Source organism: Carassius auratus, chromosome 6, assembly GCF_003368295.1.
Source record: "Carassius auratus strain Wakin chromosome 6, ASM336829v1, whole genome shotgun sequence".
In the NCBI taxonomy this organism is placed as follows: Eukaryota; Metazoa; Chordata; class Actinopteri; order Cypriniformes; family Cyprinidae; genus Carassius; species Carassius auratus.
In genome coordinates this window covers 22,133,151-22,153,455 of record NC_039248.1, presented here as the reverse complement: position 1 = coordinate 22,153,455, position 20,305 = coordinate 22,133,151, and the positions used below count along the sequence as shown (strand labels likewise).

At 37.2% G+C, this 20,305-nt stretch overlaps 1 protein-coding gene across 8 annotated transcripts in view; it reads left to right on the top strand.

Annotated features, from left to right (window-relative positions):
- opa1 (OPA1 mitochondrial dynamin like GTPase) overlaps window positions 1-16,423 on the top strand; it is a 40,024-nt gene extending 23,601 nt beyond the window's left edge. For all 8 annotated transcript variants that reach the window (XR_003289965.1, XM_026265614.1, XM_026265613.1 and 5 more), the window contains 2 exons: window positions 14,296-14,364; window positions 15,024-16,423. Coding sequence is in view for 7 of the 8 variants with exons in the window: in XM_026265614.1 (XP_026121399.1) it covers window positions 14,296-14,360 (65 nt within the window). In the remaining variant the exon portion in view is untranslated. The remainder of the gene's footprint in view (window positions 1-14,295; window positions 14,365-15,023) is intronic.
- Window positions 16,424-20,305: the final 3,882 nt, after the last annotated feature.

Here is a 20,305-nt window from a genome sequence, read left to right as displayed (position 1 = left end):
GTTCAGCTCATTTATTTTTATCATTTTTGTAAAAAAAAAAACCTGATTGTCATACACTGAGTTTGAATGGTTAATCAAATCAGCTTTTTTAAGCATTTCCTCACATTTGATTTCTAAATTATTATTTTTTTTTAAAGGGCCTAACCCATTTGTACTTAAGTGCCAGCCGTCTGCGGTTGGAATTCTGCTGCTTCCAGTGCTTTTCCTGTTGTGCCTTCTTATTCAATTTAAGTAATAATACTTCTGAATAGGGTACGGAGAGCTTTCCACACTCTCTTCACTCTCGCACTCTCTCTCTCTCTTTTTTTTTTTGTTCCTTCCTCTGTTGAGGCTTGAACCCTTAATTGCCCTTCACAGTGTGAGAGAGCTCCTGGCTGCACACAGTCTGCTGTCTGTCATGTCTTCAGCCCTGGTTACTGTTAAACAATCTGTTGATTAAAGCAGCAATTTGTGGAGGCACGACTGACATGCTCAGACTTGATCTGGTGCAGACACACGACTCGCACACACGTTCTGTCATTACTGTGAAAACAGAGAGTGAGGTAATGGCACTGCCGCCCAGGTTAGTGTGTGCTTAGACACAATGGTCAATCTGCCTATACAATGTCTTGTCATAGAAAGCCTCTCTGCCTTTAGCAAGAAGAATTTGTTTGCGTATATAAGAGGCCTCTCTAAATGCTTACGGTCTCTTTTTGAACAGGTTGACTTGCTTAAGTGTCTTTGCAGTGGACTGGAAAAAGCATGACTGAAGACATATTCACACAGATGTTTGATATATTCTGCCTGTTTAAAGGCCTGTTCGCACCAAGGATTGTAACAGACTTTAATAATGATATTCTGATAATCATTTTTTGTGCTATGAGAATAGGAAAGTCCTCACCATAACCACAATGTTAATGGCACAGAGAAATGATACGGTTGTAATCAAGATAATGAATGAAATACAATGACAGCAAAACAGAATCCATAGCTTGTGCTTATTATAAACAATAGTATTATGCATTGGAGTGGATGCTAATGTAGTTATTGTTTTGATTATCTTTATAATTATAGTTCTTGGTGTAAATGGCTCTTAAGTCTTTAGGACACAATCTTTTAGGACAGAGTTTGACAAGATTTTAACCAATAAGAAGTGCTTGAATACTGTATAAAGACCAGGATGTTGGGTCCCGTGAGCATGTCCACTAGTCTTAGATGTCCGACCCTCCACTTTTTAAGCCTGGTGTTTGGCGTTGGGTAACCCTTAGAGTGGATTCCTGTGCTGTAAAGCATGACGTTGCCTGGTGGACAACCAGCACTTAGGGAAAACATAAGCATGACCTCCCAAGAAGTTATTGTTAGCTGTTATGCTAATAAAAGCAAGCCTGGGCATGCATGCATGCATCAGTGCCCTAGCGGTTGCCACTGCACAGAACACACTGGTCACTCTATTAATGTGCAGTCAGTCTTATGAGTGAGAGTGGGCTGTGGTGACAGGTCTTGGATTGTTAATAATGGTTGCCATGATATGAAAAACAATTGTGTTTTTTTTTTTTTTTACTAACAGTTATGGTTGGCAAAGTCGTCACTTTTGAGATTAATTTAATGTTACATGGCATGGATGCCATTAGCAGATTTCCTAAACTTTTTGCCCTAAAAACAAATTGGATAAAAAAGTGACAATAATACTTAAAGTATTTTTAAAGTTAAAGACACCATTAACAGGGATTTAACAAACATTAAATCATAATTTATTGATTTAAGCTATTGACAGGCCTAGACAGACCTAACAGTTGAATTGTGTGAATTAATACACATTAAGCATCGTTCTAAATGCACTACCAAGTTTTTTTAAGTTCTGAATTGAAGCAGAAACGTTCTTATTTATTAAACAATATCAGACCCAGCTGTTTTCGCCACGTCATTGTTGTCCGTTTTGCTTTCAGTTAATGAATAGAAAATGACTATTTGGCTATTTTAGCTTTTCTGTTTGGCATTAGGTTACAGGAGTCACAATGGCTTAATCATTATTTGTAGTGTCACATATAGTTTTTCCATTTTCTTACACCGTATACTGTAAATTTGTGTGTACATGGGATAAATAAAAAGCATAATTGAAGTTGTCAGGCAAGAGATTTGCAAATGTGTTTAGTGTAAGCATACTACATTGTCTGTGTGTATACACAATTTATGCAGTGTGATGTTTTACTAACGGTTTTGCCACTTTTTTTGGGGTGGGGGGCAGCAGTTTCTGACATATCTTGAAGGGATATGCAAAGAACATGAGTTTGGACAGAATCCTGGCTATTTCCAATTTCTTTAAAAATAGCAGGAAAGAATTTGTGGGCCTGTCTGGCCTTGCTGCCTTTCCTGCGTGAGGTGGCATCATGTTCCCAGGGTTCCTGGATGTACTTTTTATGCACTGTCCCGGGTGCTTCTCAGAGAGAACAAATGATCACATTTCCACCATGCTCACCTCTTAAATTCTTAAAGCATTTAAACAGTGATGTTTTCAATCTGGCCTGGTTTCAAGCACCAGTATGCTACTCTGAAAGTTTTTTTTTTTTTTTTTTTGCTATCACCTTGCAAGCTGATTCAAACTCTCTTTTTACTGGCGTCTATGTTTCTGTGAAGAACCTTAAACCTCAGTGGTACTTTTCCATTACTCGTAACGCTCTTTATGGGGGGAAAATGTCTATTTCAATTATTTGAATGTTCTTCACACTTAAAAATGCTTCTTGAAGAACTGTTCACTGAAAAGTTCTTTGGGAGTCCCAAAAAATGGTTCTTGTATGGCATCCCTTGAAACCTGTTTTAGATCATCTAAAACCTAAAATAAGCACAAGCTTTCATTTCTCACCTTCCCAGAAATCACATTGTCATATAAAAAAAAAAAAAAAACCTAAATTTTCCACAGCTTTAATGACCCTAGCATACTCTCTCAGTTGGCTCTTGCTAAAGTTCCATCCATCACTTTCTGACCAGCAGTTATGACAAGTGCCTAACAGACGTCTGACTTCTGGAGAGCTTCTTGAGGTTTTTACAGATCAATGAAGCTCATTACTCTTTACGAAGCACTCTGAGCGTTGTGCTTCACTTCACTTTGATGACGCTTTGGTAGATCCAATCTTGAACTGTACTGAGTTTTGCAAAATTAGATCTTTTTGATTCGTTTTATTCCACTGGATGGTGATTTTAGAAGTTGGAAAGTGAACGATTTATTTTGGGAATATGTCTTGAAGCCGCATCTATTCCATGTCGCCCACCTTACAAGACCCAACAGGAAAAGATTCCAGAATCCAGCAGCGGATGGGAGGGGTTAGGAAGCAGGGGGATTTCAAGCTCCGTGATCTTTAAATCACCTATGAGCTGTTGTTACACGCTTCCCGTCTCTCTCCTTGTTTGCCTTTTTGTTTTTTTACGGATTGGAAAAACTGACAGCCCCCTTCATAAAGCGAGAGATGTATTGACGGGCTCATGGAACCTGGGGCTGAGCCAGGGGTTGAGTCCGGCTCATATGAGGCCGTGAGGGGCTATTACTCCCACAGGTGCAGGGAGCTGAGCCGCTGACCCTGGCCTCACCTGTCTGTCTGTTTGAAGATGAGGAGCTGGGGGGGGGGACAGGGGCACTTCCCTTAACAAAGAGAAAAAAATTTACCCCTTGGGGCAAAGTCTGGTGTTAAGAGCGATTTGCCCTTACTTGCAGGCAGACAGGCAGTGAGCTGCTCTGGTTTCACACTTGGGGATTGTGCATGTGTGTGTGTGTGTGTGTGTGTGTGTGTGTTTGTGAGCGTGAGAGAGAAAGAGAAAGAGGGAGAGAGAGGGAATGCGTGGGATTAGATGTGCAAGATGGCTGCATTCAGGCTTGTTACTGTGGCTGCTGCCTGTGGGTGATGTGTCGTGTGTGCGTACGCTGTGCCAGGGCAGCTGTATGGCACTGTGCCTCAGCTGGAACTCTGCCTAAATTGCTAATATGCAGCTGGAGGTGCATCAGGACGGCTTTGTGGACCTTTGATTTACCTAATAGACTAAATTCAATTACAGCAATTCAGGGTAGGGTGTATGTGGCTCCCCCTCTTGTCAAGCTGTATGACAGTCATAGACTTGGCATTTAGTTTCTTTTTTTTTTTTTTTTTTGAATGTTGGAAAATTTATGTCTAAACAGCCAGAGTAATTATTCTTTAGGTACTTATTTTTTTGGCTTTTTAAAGGCCCTCAAGCACAAAAAAAAAAAAATGCTTATGAGACATGGCAACTGAAGTGTGGGTTGTTTTTCCACATTTTGAGCATTACTCTAGCTTTTTTATATGGGGTGATAGGACAATATTGTGTTGAGAAGGGAGAGAGAATCAGGGCAAAAATAGCCTGGCTTCAAACTTGCATCCCTGCAGCAGCAATACATGTCTACAGCATGTGCACAAGCAGTTGAAGTAATAGTAAAGTTTTAGTTTATATTGTAAACTCATTAAGATTATATGAGCTATTTTATTAACCATTACTTGATTTTTGTGTTTTTGTATAATTGGAATCCATTACTTTTTTTTCCGATTAGATTTATTTTGATTTATTTTTACTTTCATAATTGAAATACATTTTTTGGCTGGGTTTTATTTGAGAATAACTGAGACAGTGTATTTTAAATTGGTCTAGCAATGACAGGGCTATGCATACATTAGATCATGAATTTGTATGGGCAATTAAAAACACTTGATTCTGACAAAATCAGAAACTCCACATCATTGGAGGTAAGGCTTTGTATTTACAGATTTTATGATTAGATTTGATTCAGACCCTTTAAGAAACGCTCTTATGTTCAGTCTCACACTCCCCCTCATCACCTTTGCATCATTTTGTCTCCCTGTGACAGGATGACGTGGAAACCAGTTTTAGTATTCAATGAAAACCGCTCCTCCGTTTCCTCCTTGCGTAGTGATGTACTGTTGCTGCCCTGAGCTCTGTATACACAGGGTTTAACTGTGTTTGCACCAGGCGTTAGGTCACCACAGAAGTTGGTGTACCACCTCCTTACAGCGTCTTTCTCTCTCACTTGCTTTGTCCTCTGTCTAATCATTCCCTTGACTGTATGTTTTGGCATTTTATGGGCTTATGTAGAGCTTGAAGGATGAAAGTTATGGTGCATATGGCACAGCTCAGGTGTGAACTGTTGATCCTGTGATTGTGTCTCACACTTCGTGATGTTGCACAACTAGATGGACTGTTGAACGTTTCGTCAAAGATCTATAGAAATAATCATCTATATGTTAAGAACAAGTGTTATTTTACTGTTATCACTGGGTTTTTAATTGGGTTTTATTTTTCTATTTTCTATTAAAATTTTTTATTTAGTTGAAGAATTAATTTTTGTAGTGTTTTTGTAATTTTTTTATTTTTTTATAAATATATCTAAGTATTATTTTTTTTTGTAAGGTTTAAGTTTAAGTTTGTTTAGTTTTAGTTATTTTACTACTTCGACTTAAACTTAACAAAAATGATAATTCTGAAATTAGTTTACAGTTTTTATATTTTACTTTATTTAAGTTAATGTTTTTTTTTTTTTTTCTTCAAGTAATCTATGGTTTTGGTTCTAGGTTTAGTTAACAATAATCCTGTTAAGAATTTGAAAATAGCCAATTGTTTGGTCCCGGATAACTTTAAATTATTTGTTTATTTTTATTTACTAATATTTTTACTTAATAATATCTTTTGACCCTGTTTTTTTAAATAAACGTTATTATTCTGAACTCACAGCAGTACAGAGTCATACAGCTATAATTTAACTCCATAAAGAACAATTGTTGTGATCCCTTCAGCTGGCAACCATTGAGTCATTCTTACTGCTGAGCCCTGTATTGACATGAAAACTTATTTTTATTGATTTATGCAAATGAATGTTCAGTTCAGCAAAGACATATACAAAAACTTAACCAGTAAACTTATATTCGAGAAAAACGGCACGCTTTAGGATGTCACGCATCAATTTATGAAGAGCTATATGCACTTGCCTTTCATCTGTAGCCAGCTTCTGTGTTTTTCCTTTTCTCACCCTCGCCTCTTCTTTCTCACACGCTCCCACCATATTCCCTGCACCCCATCGCTCTGATGTGAAAAGCATGTTTTTGGCCTGGCCCTACAGTGACAGAAAGACGATTATGGCTTTCTTTCAGGCCGAGAGGAAACCGCTCCCATCTCTAAAACAGCTGGAGCAAGCCCCATTCCCCTCCACCCCTGAAGCTGGCTTGTAGGCCCAGTCTTCCCATGCAAGCTGATAATGGGCCGCCCACTCCCACCACCGCATCCCCGTCACCCCACCCAAGTGCTCTCAAAGGTCCTGCTCCCCACATATAAATCTCTCAACACTTGTCGTCCCAGTGAAGGAAGTATTTTCCCTCTTCTCCCTTTTACTGTCACCCTGCCTTCAAACCCAGGGAAGTGAAAGTCATATGAGTGGGAAATGAACCAGAGAACTTGCATTTCCATTTCACCATTCGTGCCGTCACAAAAAGTGCCTCTAGGGTCGGCAGGATCAAGCCCCGTTGTCATTCGGTTTCCTGCGAGGCTGTTTTCAAAGCATTCGCATAACGCACTATACATCTATCTGTCAGATAGTCTCTTATGAGGTAATAGGAAAACCATACATCCTTCCTCGCAGAGTAAAAATAGAACAGTTGTTGTAGTGCCTCACCTTCTGGCCCAGTCTCGATGACACTGCGTGACATAGTGCTGCTGCTTCATCATGTCTTTGTTCAATTCATAGTTAAAAGAAGGGATTTACTGAAGCTATAATTTCAGTCCCGGCATGACTTTAATGCATTCTGTGAACTGCAGGAACAAAGTGTTTTTTCTTTTAAATCCAGAGTCCTAAAGTTGAACCCTTAACCAGTGCACAACATTCATCAGTAAATATGTTGCCACACCTAATGATCTATTAAATCGGGATCTGATGAAAAGCCTCGATGGATTTCTGCACACACATTTCTGTAATATTCAGACTGATTAGGTTCCATACAAGTGGGGGTTAAAGTTCATCACCCAAAATTTTATTTTGTCATTTAAAGGGGGGGGTGAAATGCTCGTTTTCACTCAATATCCTGTTAATCTTGAGTACCTATAGAGTAGTACTGCATCCTTCATAACTCCAAAAAGTCTTTAGTTTTATTATATTCATAAGAGAAAGATAGTCTGTACCGATTTTTTCCGGAAAAACACGAGCGTCTGTAGGCGTGACGTGTGGGCGGAGCTAAAGAATCACGAGAGCCAGTAGGCTTTTGCGCTGATAGCGTTTGGAAGCTGTGACATTACCTGAGGACAAAACCAACCAAAACAAACCATTGCTAACAGTCAGATTCAGCGTATATTTATGATCCAGAGGCTGAAATTTAACAAGAGCAGCAGCAACAACAGCGGCTCTATGTGGTATGTACTGAAACTATATATATATTTGCTTAGCGGTTTTGGAAAATGATTAAGTTGCACTTTGTCGTTTTTTTTTTTTTTTTTTTTAAGCTGTACATGTGGAAAGTGCAGTTTGATGACAACATCGCATGTTGTTTACTTGATGTGCTAACGCGCTGATAGCTAAGTTAACAACAAAGAGATATTTGAAGCAGTTTTACTCATGCAGTTTGATGACAACATCACATGTTGTTTACTTGATGTGCTTACACGCCGACAGCTAAGTTAACAACACAGAGATATTTGAAGCCGTTTCACTCACCGCATGCGGTTCCAACACACGATTGTGACCCTTTTTCGTTGGGAATGCATTATCCTTAAGAAATAAACGATGTGCAAATCCGTCGTCAAACTTGGTCTTGTTTGTAAAACAAGCATCTTCAAAATGCAGGGGAACAAACACAAACACTTACACAACTCCGTTGATGCTCTGTAAAAATAAACTCCATCCCGGGTCCCTTAATGCTGTTTCTCTTTAGGTAATCTGTGCAGGGTTGTCTTGCCCTGGCAACCAAAAACACACTCCTTTTGTGAAATTTCGCGACGCTCTTGCTTTGATCAGTGAAGTCTGTTGTGCTCTCAGTGCTGTGGTGTACGGGAGCGCGCGCTCTTCCGGCAGACGCGCCCTCAGGACCCATATAAGGAAATTCCGCTCCATCTAACGTCACACAGAGCCATACTCGAAAAAAACTTTCCGAAACTTGTGACAAACCGGAAGTAGTATTTTTGGAACAGAAATACTCCTTCAATCATATAACTTAATTTTTGAAACTTTGTCCATGTTTAGCATGGGAATCCAACTCTTTAACAGTGTAAAAAACTCAGTATGCATGAAATAGCATTTCACCCCCTCTTTAGTCTCCCTCAATCCAGTTCTAAACCCTCTATGACTTGCTTTCTGTGTAACACTTTATTTTAATGTGTCCTTTTCACCTGTTTTCACCTTGTACTTACTATTATAATAATAATAATAAATTATGCATAATTACATATTGTTAACCCTAAAATAACCCTAATCCTAACCCTAACCATATAGTAAGTACATATAGTTGAATAATATTACTCAGGATATAGTAATATATCATATGAAATAAAGTGTAACTGCGATCTTCTTTAGAACTTCTTTAGATGTTTTGAAGAATAGTTTGATTATTTTTGTCCTAATGAAAGTTGAAGTCCAAAATAACATCGTTCCCCATTTACTTTCATTGCATGGACAAACAACACTAAGAAAAAGGTTGGCTCTCACAACATGAGGGTGAGTAAATGATGACAGAATTTTCAATTTTGGATGTAATCTCACTTTAAGATGACCATCAGTGTTGTCAAGAATTATAGGTGGGATTGAGTCCAACTGTGGCCACCTGCAATTTGGAGTGCAGTGTCAAAGTTGGATCTCTATGCTGACTGATATGCAGTTATGAGATCGTTCTTTTACAGCATGGGTAACTTTTGGTCTCAAATGCTAATAGAGGGACGGCCGTCTATTGTCCGGTTTTCAGGCTGTTCCATGTCTTGACTTGCCCCTTGTCTTACCTGTGCCAAAGCCCTGTAATTAAATGCTTATTGGAGGCCAGGCTGGAGGGAGGCTGTGAAGGGGAGGTGAGGAGTTCAGCGTAGACCTGGGTTGACAGAATGCTATCTGCACAGCCCTCATAAGCAGGAGTCTCTCACGCAGCCCAAGGGGAAAGCAAAGAGAAAATACCCATTAGTTGCACCATCAGATGCTGTTCAAAGCTTCTGACTGCTGGGTATGTTACAAAAGTCTGTAGTGGTAGAATCTGTAAAATCGTCATGAAACCATAACAATAGCAGTCAGATGATAAATATTTTAATATTATGACCAATAACTAATACATAGTTTTTTTTTTTATGTGAAACATAAAATAAGATATTTTGAGAATTTATTATTTATTTATTTTTGTCTATTCAGTGGTAGTCTGTGGGTTTCAGTGCTGTTTGGTTCCTGATGTTCTGCAGAAAATTGCATACAGGTTTGGAAATGACATGATGTTGAGTAAATAATGACAGAATTCACATTTTGGGATGGACTTAATTTATCCATTTTGACGAATTCATTTTTTTGCTAATTTATCTTGCATCCCTATCCGTAATGCTATGTTTTCCGTTGTGGTTTCATTATCAAATTGTGACAATTAGCATAGATCTATCATGGTATGTTGTCTAAGATAAGTGGATCTAAAGGTAAAAATGCTGACATATTTGGATAAAAGGAAATACTGTATATGTGACAATTTTTCATCAAGAATGCCATTTTCATTTTCCCGATAGGTGTTCAGGTGTGAATGTTCAGATGCATTAAGTTCTATTAATAGGATAGTTCACCCATAAATGAAAATGTTGTCATTGTTTACTCACCTTCACATTCCCAAAATTATCTTTGACCCCACTGACTTTCATTCAATGAGCAAAAACTAAATTAAATGTTTTTAGAAATATCTTCGTTTTGTTTTCCACAGCAACTACTTTTTTTGTTGTTTGTCTTTTTGCTGCTTGAGAAGCTTATCACACAGGTTCACACTTGAAGCGATGATGATTTGTGGAATGTCTTCAGTCATCTTGTTTCCGGGAAGGCGTGGTGGGAAACGTGAGCTGCTGAAAAGGCTGTTGCCACATTTTAATTTCTTCACTATTTTCCCTATTAACAATCATGCTTCTTAATGGCAAATACCGAAGGCCACCATTTATATCAAAAGGGATTGAGTTTCTCTTCAGGTCCTTGCAGCTCCATCTCCTTGGCGGGATCCCGTGCCCTGACTCTCGCTTTTTTTCCTCATCCTTCTGTTCTCCACGGCCACACTGTTTCACAGTCTAATTACAGGTCAATTAAGTGCTTTCTCCAGCCTTCTGCCGCTCCGGCCCAGGAGGCTTAGAGGCCCGCAAGAGTGGGAGTGAAAGAGATATCATTTCATGTGGAGATCAGGCGAGAGCCCCTTTCAAAGAAGGGATTGAGGAGGAATCCTAAAAGAGAGAAAGCCACCCCACACCTCCCAAAAAAGGAGACTACTGGGACAGGGGCCAAAGGATTATGGGAATATTCATGACCAGATAAAGAGAGAAGACCTATGAATGGATGTGTCCAAAAGCTCATCTCTTAGGTAAACAGGGGTCTAAATGGAGTTTGGACACTGTTCTCGGACTCACAGAAGCAGGGGAAGGAGCAGTTCTCTCTCCTGTGTCACATTTCCGAGGCGTTGAAAAGACCGTCTTGTTTTGGCCTTTTTTTAGCCGTCATTCTGCGTTCCTCCATGTGGAACAAACAGATGGTGACCAGAAATAAATATCTGTTTCTCACAGTCTTTTCACACACTTTAAGCCCATATACACAAGTTCACATCATCCTTAGCTGTCCATTCTTCTTTAAAACTTCATTGGCTGTAAACGTACACGTTTTCAATTAGACTTTTCCCAGACTTGCAGTTGGCACATGCAGCATAGTAGCTTCCATCACGTACTTCTTCATTCATACCATGTTTAGTATTTGTGTATTATGAAGTAGTTTTATTAATACAATTGGTACAACCATTACTATGCTGGTTTCAAAACAATGAAAGCAAGAAATTTAATTAATAAAGTTACAAAAATATATCCAACAGTATATAAATACGTCACCATTTTTCTTAGTAAATATATTTCTAAAGGTGCTGTTGACTTGAAATTTTCACCTGATGTCAGTAACAACCCAAGTAAGCCATACATACAAAGAAAAATAAATGAATAAGTTATGTGTATTAGAATGGAATGACACAGGGTAAAAGTATTGAACACATGAAAAAGCAATCCTGCCCCTAGTCATTGTGAATTAATATTAGCTGGTTCAATCTCAACACCTACAGTACCAAGATGATGAGGATGAAACAAGGGTGGACATTTCAGCAAGACAATGATCCCAAACACAGCCAAGAAATCTCTCAATTGGTTAAAGAAAAAGACAATTAAGCTGCTAGAATGGCCCAGCCAATCAACTGACTTAAATCTAATAGAAAATAAGAACTAAAGATCAGAGTTCATAAAAGAGGCCCACATAACCTTCAAGATTTGAGGACTCTGTAGCAGAATGGGATCAGAATCACAGCTGAGCAATGCCTGCGACTGGTTTATCCATACAGGAAGCATCTTGAAGCTGTCATTACCAAAAAAAAAAAAGGATATTAAATAAGTATTAAAGAGCCAGTAAGATGAAAATTCTAAGCTTCCTATCACTGTTTATAAGTCCTGTACATTAGGTTTAAATCCATCCAAGGTTAAAAAACATTGTCATTTTGTCAAAATATCATTTTAAAATTACCTCAATACTCAGAGATCCCCAAACGCGAAGCTGTTCAAAAGATTCAGTTTCCTTAAACCCCACCTTTCGATAGCATACTGTGTTCTGATTGGTCAACTAACATAGTCAGGTTTGATTGGTTGTTCCACACATACCTCCACGGTAAACTATGCGTTAGCATCTGTTTGGGGTGAATTATGTCTTATTCCTCTCATCGCGAAGCAAACAGTAAAATAAAAAACTTGAACAGTCTCGCTGCTTTTTCTTCTGTGTGGGCGTATTCAAGCCGCACGCTTCAGTTTGAATCTGAAAAGCGCGTTCAATGCGGGGGCGTGGTCACATAAGATATAGTGAAGGGAGACGTGAAAAACAGACATCGCATTGTTTTCAAATGGATTACTTTATCACAGAATATCTGTTTTCGGCAGCACTTGTTTAGTTTTAATGTTAAGCTTTCTATAGATATCTCTCTCATGTCTCTTCGTTGAGTATTCACGGAGTTACACTTCATTTTAATGACGTGTTTGTAAATGACGATCAGCACAGACAAAGGCTGCAGACAGCACACAATTTATTGACTTATTTGTTTTCTTTGTATGGATGGATTACTTGGGTTATTACCGACATTTGGTGAAAATTTCATGTAAGCAGCAGATTTAGAAATATATTTACTGGGAAAAATAGTGACGTGTTGAATACTTATTTTATCCGCTGTATATGGGGCCTATGTTTTACATTTTTTTAATCAATTGCTGTTTGCAGATATTTGATATTTATGTTCTTATATTCTGATATAATTTATTTAACTTTTTCTTTAAGTATTAAATTTTTATTTATAATATAATAATTTATAATGTTTATAATAGTGATGTATAATTTATAAATCCTTTATAAAATTTTAATAATTATTTTATATTATATTTAGTCATACCATGTTAACACTTATCAGTTAATTGGTAAATATCAGTGAATCTTTAATAAATGCATTCGTCACTGTTATTTGGTGACAGAAAGTAAGATCATGTATCCCCAAATTGTTCAGATGGAATACATTTTATGAATCTTTTCTTGCTGCTATCCTGCCCTTTTCAGAAAAGACCACGGGTGGCTTCAGTTTCATCTCCACACCTGCCGTGTCATAAGGCCCTCTCCAAAAAATCCTAATGCCTGTTATATTCGCTAACCTTCACCATTACTCTTTATGTCCCTAGGCTCAAAAAAAAGATAGTCAAAGTCTAAGCCACAAGATTGCGTATGTGTGTGTCTGCAGAAGGTGCTGAAGGCTCGTGTTTCCAGGCTTCAGGATATTTGTGAAAGTTTGTACGTGTGAGCACGTGTGCGGTTGTGTGGGGGTCATAGTATTGTATTTCAGTCCTTACAGATGTCAGATGCCCACAAAGTCTGTCTTATTTCTTTCATCCTACACCTCTGAGGAGTTTGGGGAATCCCCGTACCACAAATACACCTAAAATGGCTGCACGAGCCTCAGATGACAGTATTTAGTTACAGCCACAAACTTGTAGCCCAGTGTCCACTTCAAAAGCCCAGTTAAACTGTTGTCATATGAGACTTTAGATTGTTTGTTCTCACACTATTAGGTCACAAATGGTCTTGCGTGTGTACATAACATACATAAGAGCTCTGTTCCAAAACCTACTGAGCTGCCTTGCTGTGAACTGGTCAGTGAAACTCACAAGTGACCGATTTGGAAATTACTTCAGGTTCTCAACTCGACTCTCAATTGAATTCAATGCAACATTATTTTACAATTATTATTATTATTATTTTTTTTTGAATTAATGAATGAATTAATTTTATATTTATAATGTCTTTTTTATCATGAATGAATGAATGAATGAATTTTTATATTTATAATGTCTATTTTATCATCAACCATCTTGGATCTGAATTTATTTTATTTGTATTTTATTTTATTAATTTTTTTGTGAATGGATCTCACAAAACCTTATTTTAATTTAACTTAATATTTTAATAAAAAAAAAAAAAAAAAAAAATACTTTTGGAAAAATAAACCTGAACCTTAATGTGGGATTCACCAATTTAAGAACAGAAATTGTAAATGAATTGAGAATGAAACTGAATTTCATATTTTACACCTTTCCATTACCTTTGCTGCACTCTTTCGCATAGTTAAAAGTTGTCACCCATTCCCACTCCTCCTCCATGACTCCCTGAAGGGGACATGCTTTTTTTGAAGTAGCATGTGGAGGTTATGAGGTGCAATAGAAAACCACCTCTTCATCATCTGCTCCTCAACCGCATGCACCTTTGAGTGCTGAACTGTCAGTGGCCACCATCTGCTCTTTGAGTGTCAGAGAATGTATCCACAGTGGCACTTGACACGACTTGATACTTTATCTGCAGGAAAACTTAGAAATATCTGTATGCATTTGAGTCTTCGCAATGATGTGGCCAGGTTAGGGGTTTTCCCTGGAGAAGCTTGAACTCCAGAAGACTAGTGAATTGCGTCAAGTTCAGCGCATGGGAGATGAAATGGTAAATCTGTGCAGCATTATTAGTATATGATTTAATCACATTTGCATTTCTCTTTACAGAAAAAGTTCGTGAAATTCAGGAGAAACTTGAAGCTTTCATTGAAGCTCTCCACAAAGAGAAATAGAGCAGTAGGTGGTGTTTATTTCTACTGCATGCTTAAAGAGAGAATTTGATAGTAGTTAATTATTTAATCTGTCATTAATTCATTATTAATATATAAATAATTATTATTAATACTATTTGATGATATTATTGAAAAAATATTTATGTAAATATCTAATTTTATAATTATCATTTTAGATTTTAATTACTTTTTTATAACTCAATTTGAAAATATGATTAAACTAAGGCTGCCAAAGTAACACATTAACTAGAAGAAAGAAAAAATTATGCTAAACATCTAAGAAATTCATCAATGGACAGCCCTGTATATACAGTCGAACTAAAAATTATTCAGACACCAGTGAGATTATGAATTTTTTAATTTTGAGAATAGCAAAATAAAGTAAACCGTGACATATTGTACCTAAAAATACTTACAGTAATATAGTAGACTACCAGTCAAACTAATAAAAAAAATTTGGGAACAAAAATTATTTAGACACTTTAACCTGAACATGTTTTGCTTAAGTATTTTTTTCTTTAATTGCTAATGCCATCTTTTTACACCACAGACTGAACAAAATAAAGCATTGCTTGGTAATTGGTTGATGTATAAAATGTTTTTTTTGTTTTTTTTTTGTTTAATGATTTGAGAAATAATTCTTAATCTTTTGTCTTCTTTCAGGATCATGTTGTTTCTGGACAGTCATGCCCTGACAGAAGAAAATGCACTGATTAAATACAACATTTTTGCTTTTTGCCCTTTGTAAATGAACTTTCTTCCCAGCTTCTTGTCTTCTCTGTTTTTAATGTATCCTGCTTTAGCTCTCAGTCTTCTTACACACGTGCACACTCGCACTCTACCCCCTTAAAAACAGTGAAAGTAAGCTAAGAGAGCTGGAGTCCCTTTATGTTTGCTGTATATTTAATCACCTTTGGAGAAAAATGACTTACTCGATTAAAGAATGGAACATGTCAGTGCCATGCTTTATTCTTTCTTCCTCCGGCGCTTAAAGCCAACAATGTGTTCACCAGACAAGTTCTACGAGACACCAGTCAGACAGACATGCACGTACATCTCCCAATCCCTCGTTCCCAATAAAGTATTTTGCTCTCTCTTTCCCCTGACTTTCTTTATTAGTTAAGGGGATGTTTATGGTGAAGCCAAATGTTAAAATGCATCTGTTATTGATTGGCCTTACTATATATTGAGAAAATATTCAAAAATGTCTTTTCACCAATTGCCGCCTCCATTTATGTTTTGGAGCTGTGATTTCACAACATTTATACAACATCTCTCTTATGACATATTAACAGTTAGTGAAGTAAGAGTTAAAGTTATACCAGTAGACCACCATATAAATCCTTTGTAATTATTTTGTACAGTCTGCTGTCGATATATGCAGTTGTTTGTACAGTACATCTCACCTGCTTCTCATTTGCTTGTAGTCATCCTTAGCTTAGTTTAATATATTCAAGAAACTTCTATAAGGCTTGGTTCTGAAGATGCAGAGCATTTATTTATAAAGAGACCGGATCAAACCATCTGCTCACACAGGTGGATGAAAATGCATTGGCATATCACGTTTGTTCCTTTGGCCCTACACACCATTTCCTCTCACTTTGTTTTGCTTTACTTTATGACTGTTTACTTTGAGAGATTCAAATGATTCTGATTGTCATCTTCAGCTTTAGTGCACTTTTAATTCTTTGCACATTTTCTATTTCGTGCTCCAGAATTTTTGTGGTCTCACTGGGTTTTATATAAAATCCACATAATTGTCCTGATAATTTTGAGTGTAAGGGACATCATATCTTTGTTCCTGGTTGCTCATAGATGTAAATGGATAAATATACATGAACTTGTAAATTATCTCTAGAGTAAGTTTATTGAAATCATGGATCTGTTGTCACAACGGGAAAATATCTGAGTGTGGTGATTGTAACAGAATATCTGTCGGTTGATTTAGGAATGTTTCCTCCTTTTTGTTGTAGATTGTAATGTTGCATGTTGTACCCCATCAAATGTGGTTTATTTATTAAATTGGTGTTAAAGAAGGAGTAATAAAATTGACTTTAAATGTATATTAAACAGAGTTTGTGGGTGTCTACAATATAAAACGTGTGAATTTCTAATGTTGAGAATTGTGCTTGCTGTTAATTGAATGACTGCTATTAAACTTTTTGACAGGTACAGTTAATGTTTCAGTTCGCTTAATGCTGGTTTATTTATAAAGCATTTGTTGTACTTGATGATTGGAAAACATGCATTGAAAGAGTCGGTTTGAACCTGGCTTCATCAATATTAAATTTTTATGCATGAATACACAGGCTAACCAGAATAAACACCACATTTCTCACTAATCGCTATGCTGTAATTAAGAAAAAGTCTATTAAAAAATCCTGCTCCAAAGGCCTTAGTTTCTCAACAGGTTGGTTGTCCAACCAGGAATTTCAGCATTCCTATAGTTCAAAAAGTAGAACATGGTGCTATAAATGCTAATGTTGTGAATTTGATTCCCAGGGAATGCATGAACTGATCAGATGTATACACTGAATGCAATGTAAGTAACTTTGGGTATACCAAATGCATCGATGTTAAATAGAATGTAAATGAATTTAAAATAATGTTTAAATTCTACCTATGACATAATGTTAATAGTCTTAAGTTTAAAATGGGATCAATGCACACTTATATGCACACTACAAGCTGTACTTATGCAAAATATTTGTGTATTTTTGTGTGTGGGTGTGTGGTCAGACTGGCTGGATCTGAATGACCTGTGTGTAAGAACAGGAGTATCTCTGGAGTGGGCTCGGTCTGACTCTGGGACGGTGAGGGTCTCAGATGATATCATCACTGACCCCCTGATCTACGTCAGAGCAACAGCTGTGTTTGGTGAATCTATCCCCCTGCTAACATCTACAGGTGCCTCGCGAACTCTCATGGATTTACACCAGTATCACCAGAAACAACACTGGACTGGACTGAACCTTCAAAGAAAACTTGCTTGTGCTGCTGATCACTCTGTTCCTCACTCATTTCTCAAGAATACTGCACTCAGTGAGGACATTGTTATTTTTACAGTAAAAGCCAGACTACAAGTTCTTCCAACTAGACTCAACCTTTCTATCTGGTTTCCTACAGCTCAGGTTCCTCACTGTCTGCATCACACTACAGAACATTTCACAGAAACATTGCCACATATCCTGAACAGCTGTCATGCTTACAAAGGAATAGTGGACTTGATAGTGAAAGAAATATCAAACTATTTACCATATTAACTAAGAATATCCACACATTCTTGTGGAAATTCATCCATGTTTCAGTATCTGAACAGTAACTGAAATCTTTTTTCATCTCTCTGCTAACACACCAGAAGTTGTTGTGATTAATGAGGAGTGTAGAGAGGTGTTTGTTTTGGAGGTTGAATGCACCTTTGACTAGTATGGAGGAAGCTTTCATGACTAAAATCATTAAATACCAATCACTCCTAAATACCATTTTAGAAATAGGTTATCCGCAGATTACTTGTTTTATATTTGGTAGTTTAGGTCACACACACAGGTCGGTTGTAAGAGGGCTTCAACAACTTGGAGGAGATGCTGTTATTTATATCCATAAGAACTGAGTGTTAAGCTTAATATTGTAAAGACCAGTTGCATGCCGCTGGTCCACGATCTTGTATTTAACTGCATCTATAATATTTATTCTTCTTTTAAGTGGACTTAAATTGTTAAAATGTGCTCAAAAACAGATCTGAAAACTCCATTTTCAACAATAATAAAAAAATGTTTACTGATAAAATAGATAACATTAGAAATACAATAGCGAATGTAGATTCTACATCGTCTAATACTTCAATTTCGCACCCAAAGATAAACTGCAGTGCTTTGAAACTATAGAACAGGAAGAGTTAAATAAACTTATCACTGTATCTAAACCAGCAATGTTTATTAGATCCTGTACCCACTAAATTACTGGAAGAGTTGTTACCTGTAGCTGAAGAACCGCTTCTCAATATTATTAACTTGTCGTTATCTTTAGGTCTCGTCCCAAAGCCATGAAAGCTGGCGGTTTTTAACCCTCTTATTAAGACCCACAACTAGATCCTAGTGAACTGGCAAATTACAGACCTATTTTAAATCTCCCATTTATGTCTAAAATTTTAGAAAAAGTTTTGTCTGCTTAATTGAGCTCCTTCCTGCAAACAAATTATCTGTATGTAGAATGTCAGGTTTCAGGCCCCAGCATAGCACAGAAACTGCACTTGTTAAAACTTGCGTCAGATCAAGGCTGCATCTCATTGCTAGTTTTACTTGATCTTAGTGCTGCATTCGACACCATAGATCATGACATACTCATAGATTGATTACAAAACTATTCAGGTATTCAAGGGCAGGCTCTAAGATGGTTTAGATCCTACCTGTCTGAACGCTACCATTTTGTTTATTTAAATGGGGAGTCATCTCATTTATCACCAGTAAAATATGGAGTGTCACAAGGATCTCTCCTAGGTCTCCTTCTATTTTCAGTATACATGTTGCCCCTTGGTATTATTATTACAAAATATGGGATTAAATTCCACTGTTATGCAGATGATACTCAACTATATATCTCAACGAGATCAGATGAAACTTCTAAATGATCTAAGGTGACAGAGTCTGTTTAAAATGTAAAAGATTGGATGACCAATCATTTTCTCCTATTAAATTCGGATAAGACAGAGATATTAATTATTGGACCAAAAAACAGCACACAGAATCTAGCAACTAGACGGATGCACTGTTACTTCCTCTAACCAATTAATTTTACTTTGTTGGAACAGCATACGCTAATTATGTCTCTGTTTGTTTCTCTGTTTTGCCATGGGATTTACATCCCGTGGTTACTAGGGTTTAAACAAGCTTCAGTCTGGATCCAGAACACCTGAGAAGAGATGATGCTGACCCCCTCAGAGGACCCCAGATGATGCTAACCCTGAATCAACAAACATAACTAACAAATATTGCCACAAGTGGGATTGCATCATATAATAATTGCTGTTAATAATGTTCATCGTCTGGCTGACTACGTCTTGTATTAATTTTTCAGAAAAATCCTGTCATATGCACATAAATTGACAGTCACCACTTATAAGCTACTACTAAATACTGTAGAAATATAATTTTCTGTTAAGTTGCTTTGTAACGATTTGTATCATTTATATTATAAATTTTTTACTTAAGACTGGTTTTGTGGTCCAGGATCACATACACACACACATACACACACTAGTTCATTAAAATTGAGTAAGTAATACATAAAACATAATATTACAGTAATGAGTTACTATAAGTTTTAAAAACCTTTAGTGTAAAAGTGGATTGTATACATTTTGCTTTATCCTGTTGTGCAGTACTTCTTTAAGGTATAATTTTCTCAAAATTTCCATAACTGAACTGCACCAGAAGTTGTGGTGGCCAGAGAAAAATATGTGGAAGCAAAATTGTTGTGCAATTTGATCTTATAAAGGGGTGTGATGATGAACGTAGGTTATCATCACGTGAACAGCAGTTCACAGTGTTATTGTGTATATTGATTTATGGTATGTTATTATTTGATGTGTATAGAGACAATGTCATGTGTAAAGTTCAAATTGTATTTTGTAGGCGAGTACAATCACATGTGACGACTCCGGGCTGGACTCCATGTTGTCCAAGGTGAAAGCCGATTCGGCGATCCACAGTGCAAAGTTGATGTATTTCCTCAGCAACCAGCACGGATCAGCTCCAGGTATGACGAAGCAGATATCGTCCTCTTTTGGAAAGCCAAAGAAAGTTCCGCTTTTACAGGGTCTATATGACATGGCGGCGGTGGCAACAACAATACTACAATGAGTATAAAAGGAACGCCTTGTTTCTTGGACATCTGGGCAGCTTATACAAATATTTCCACATAGCAATGTGATATTCAGCCAAGTATGG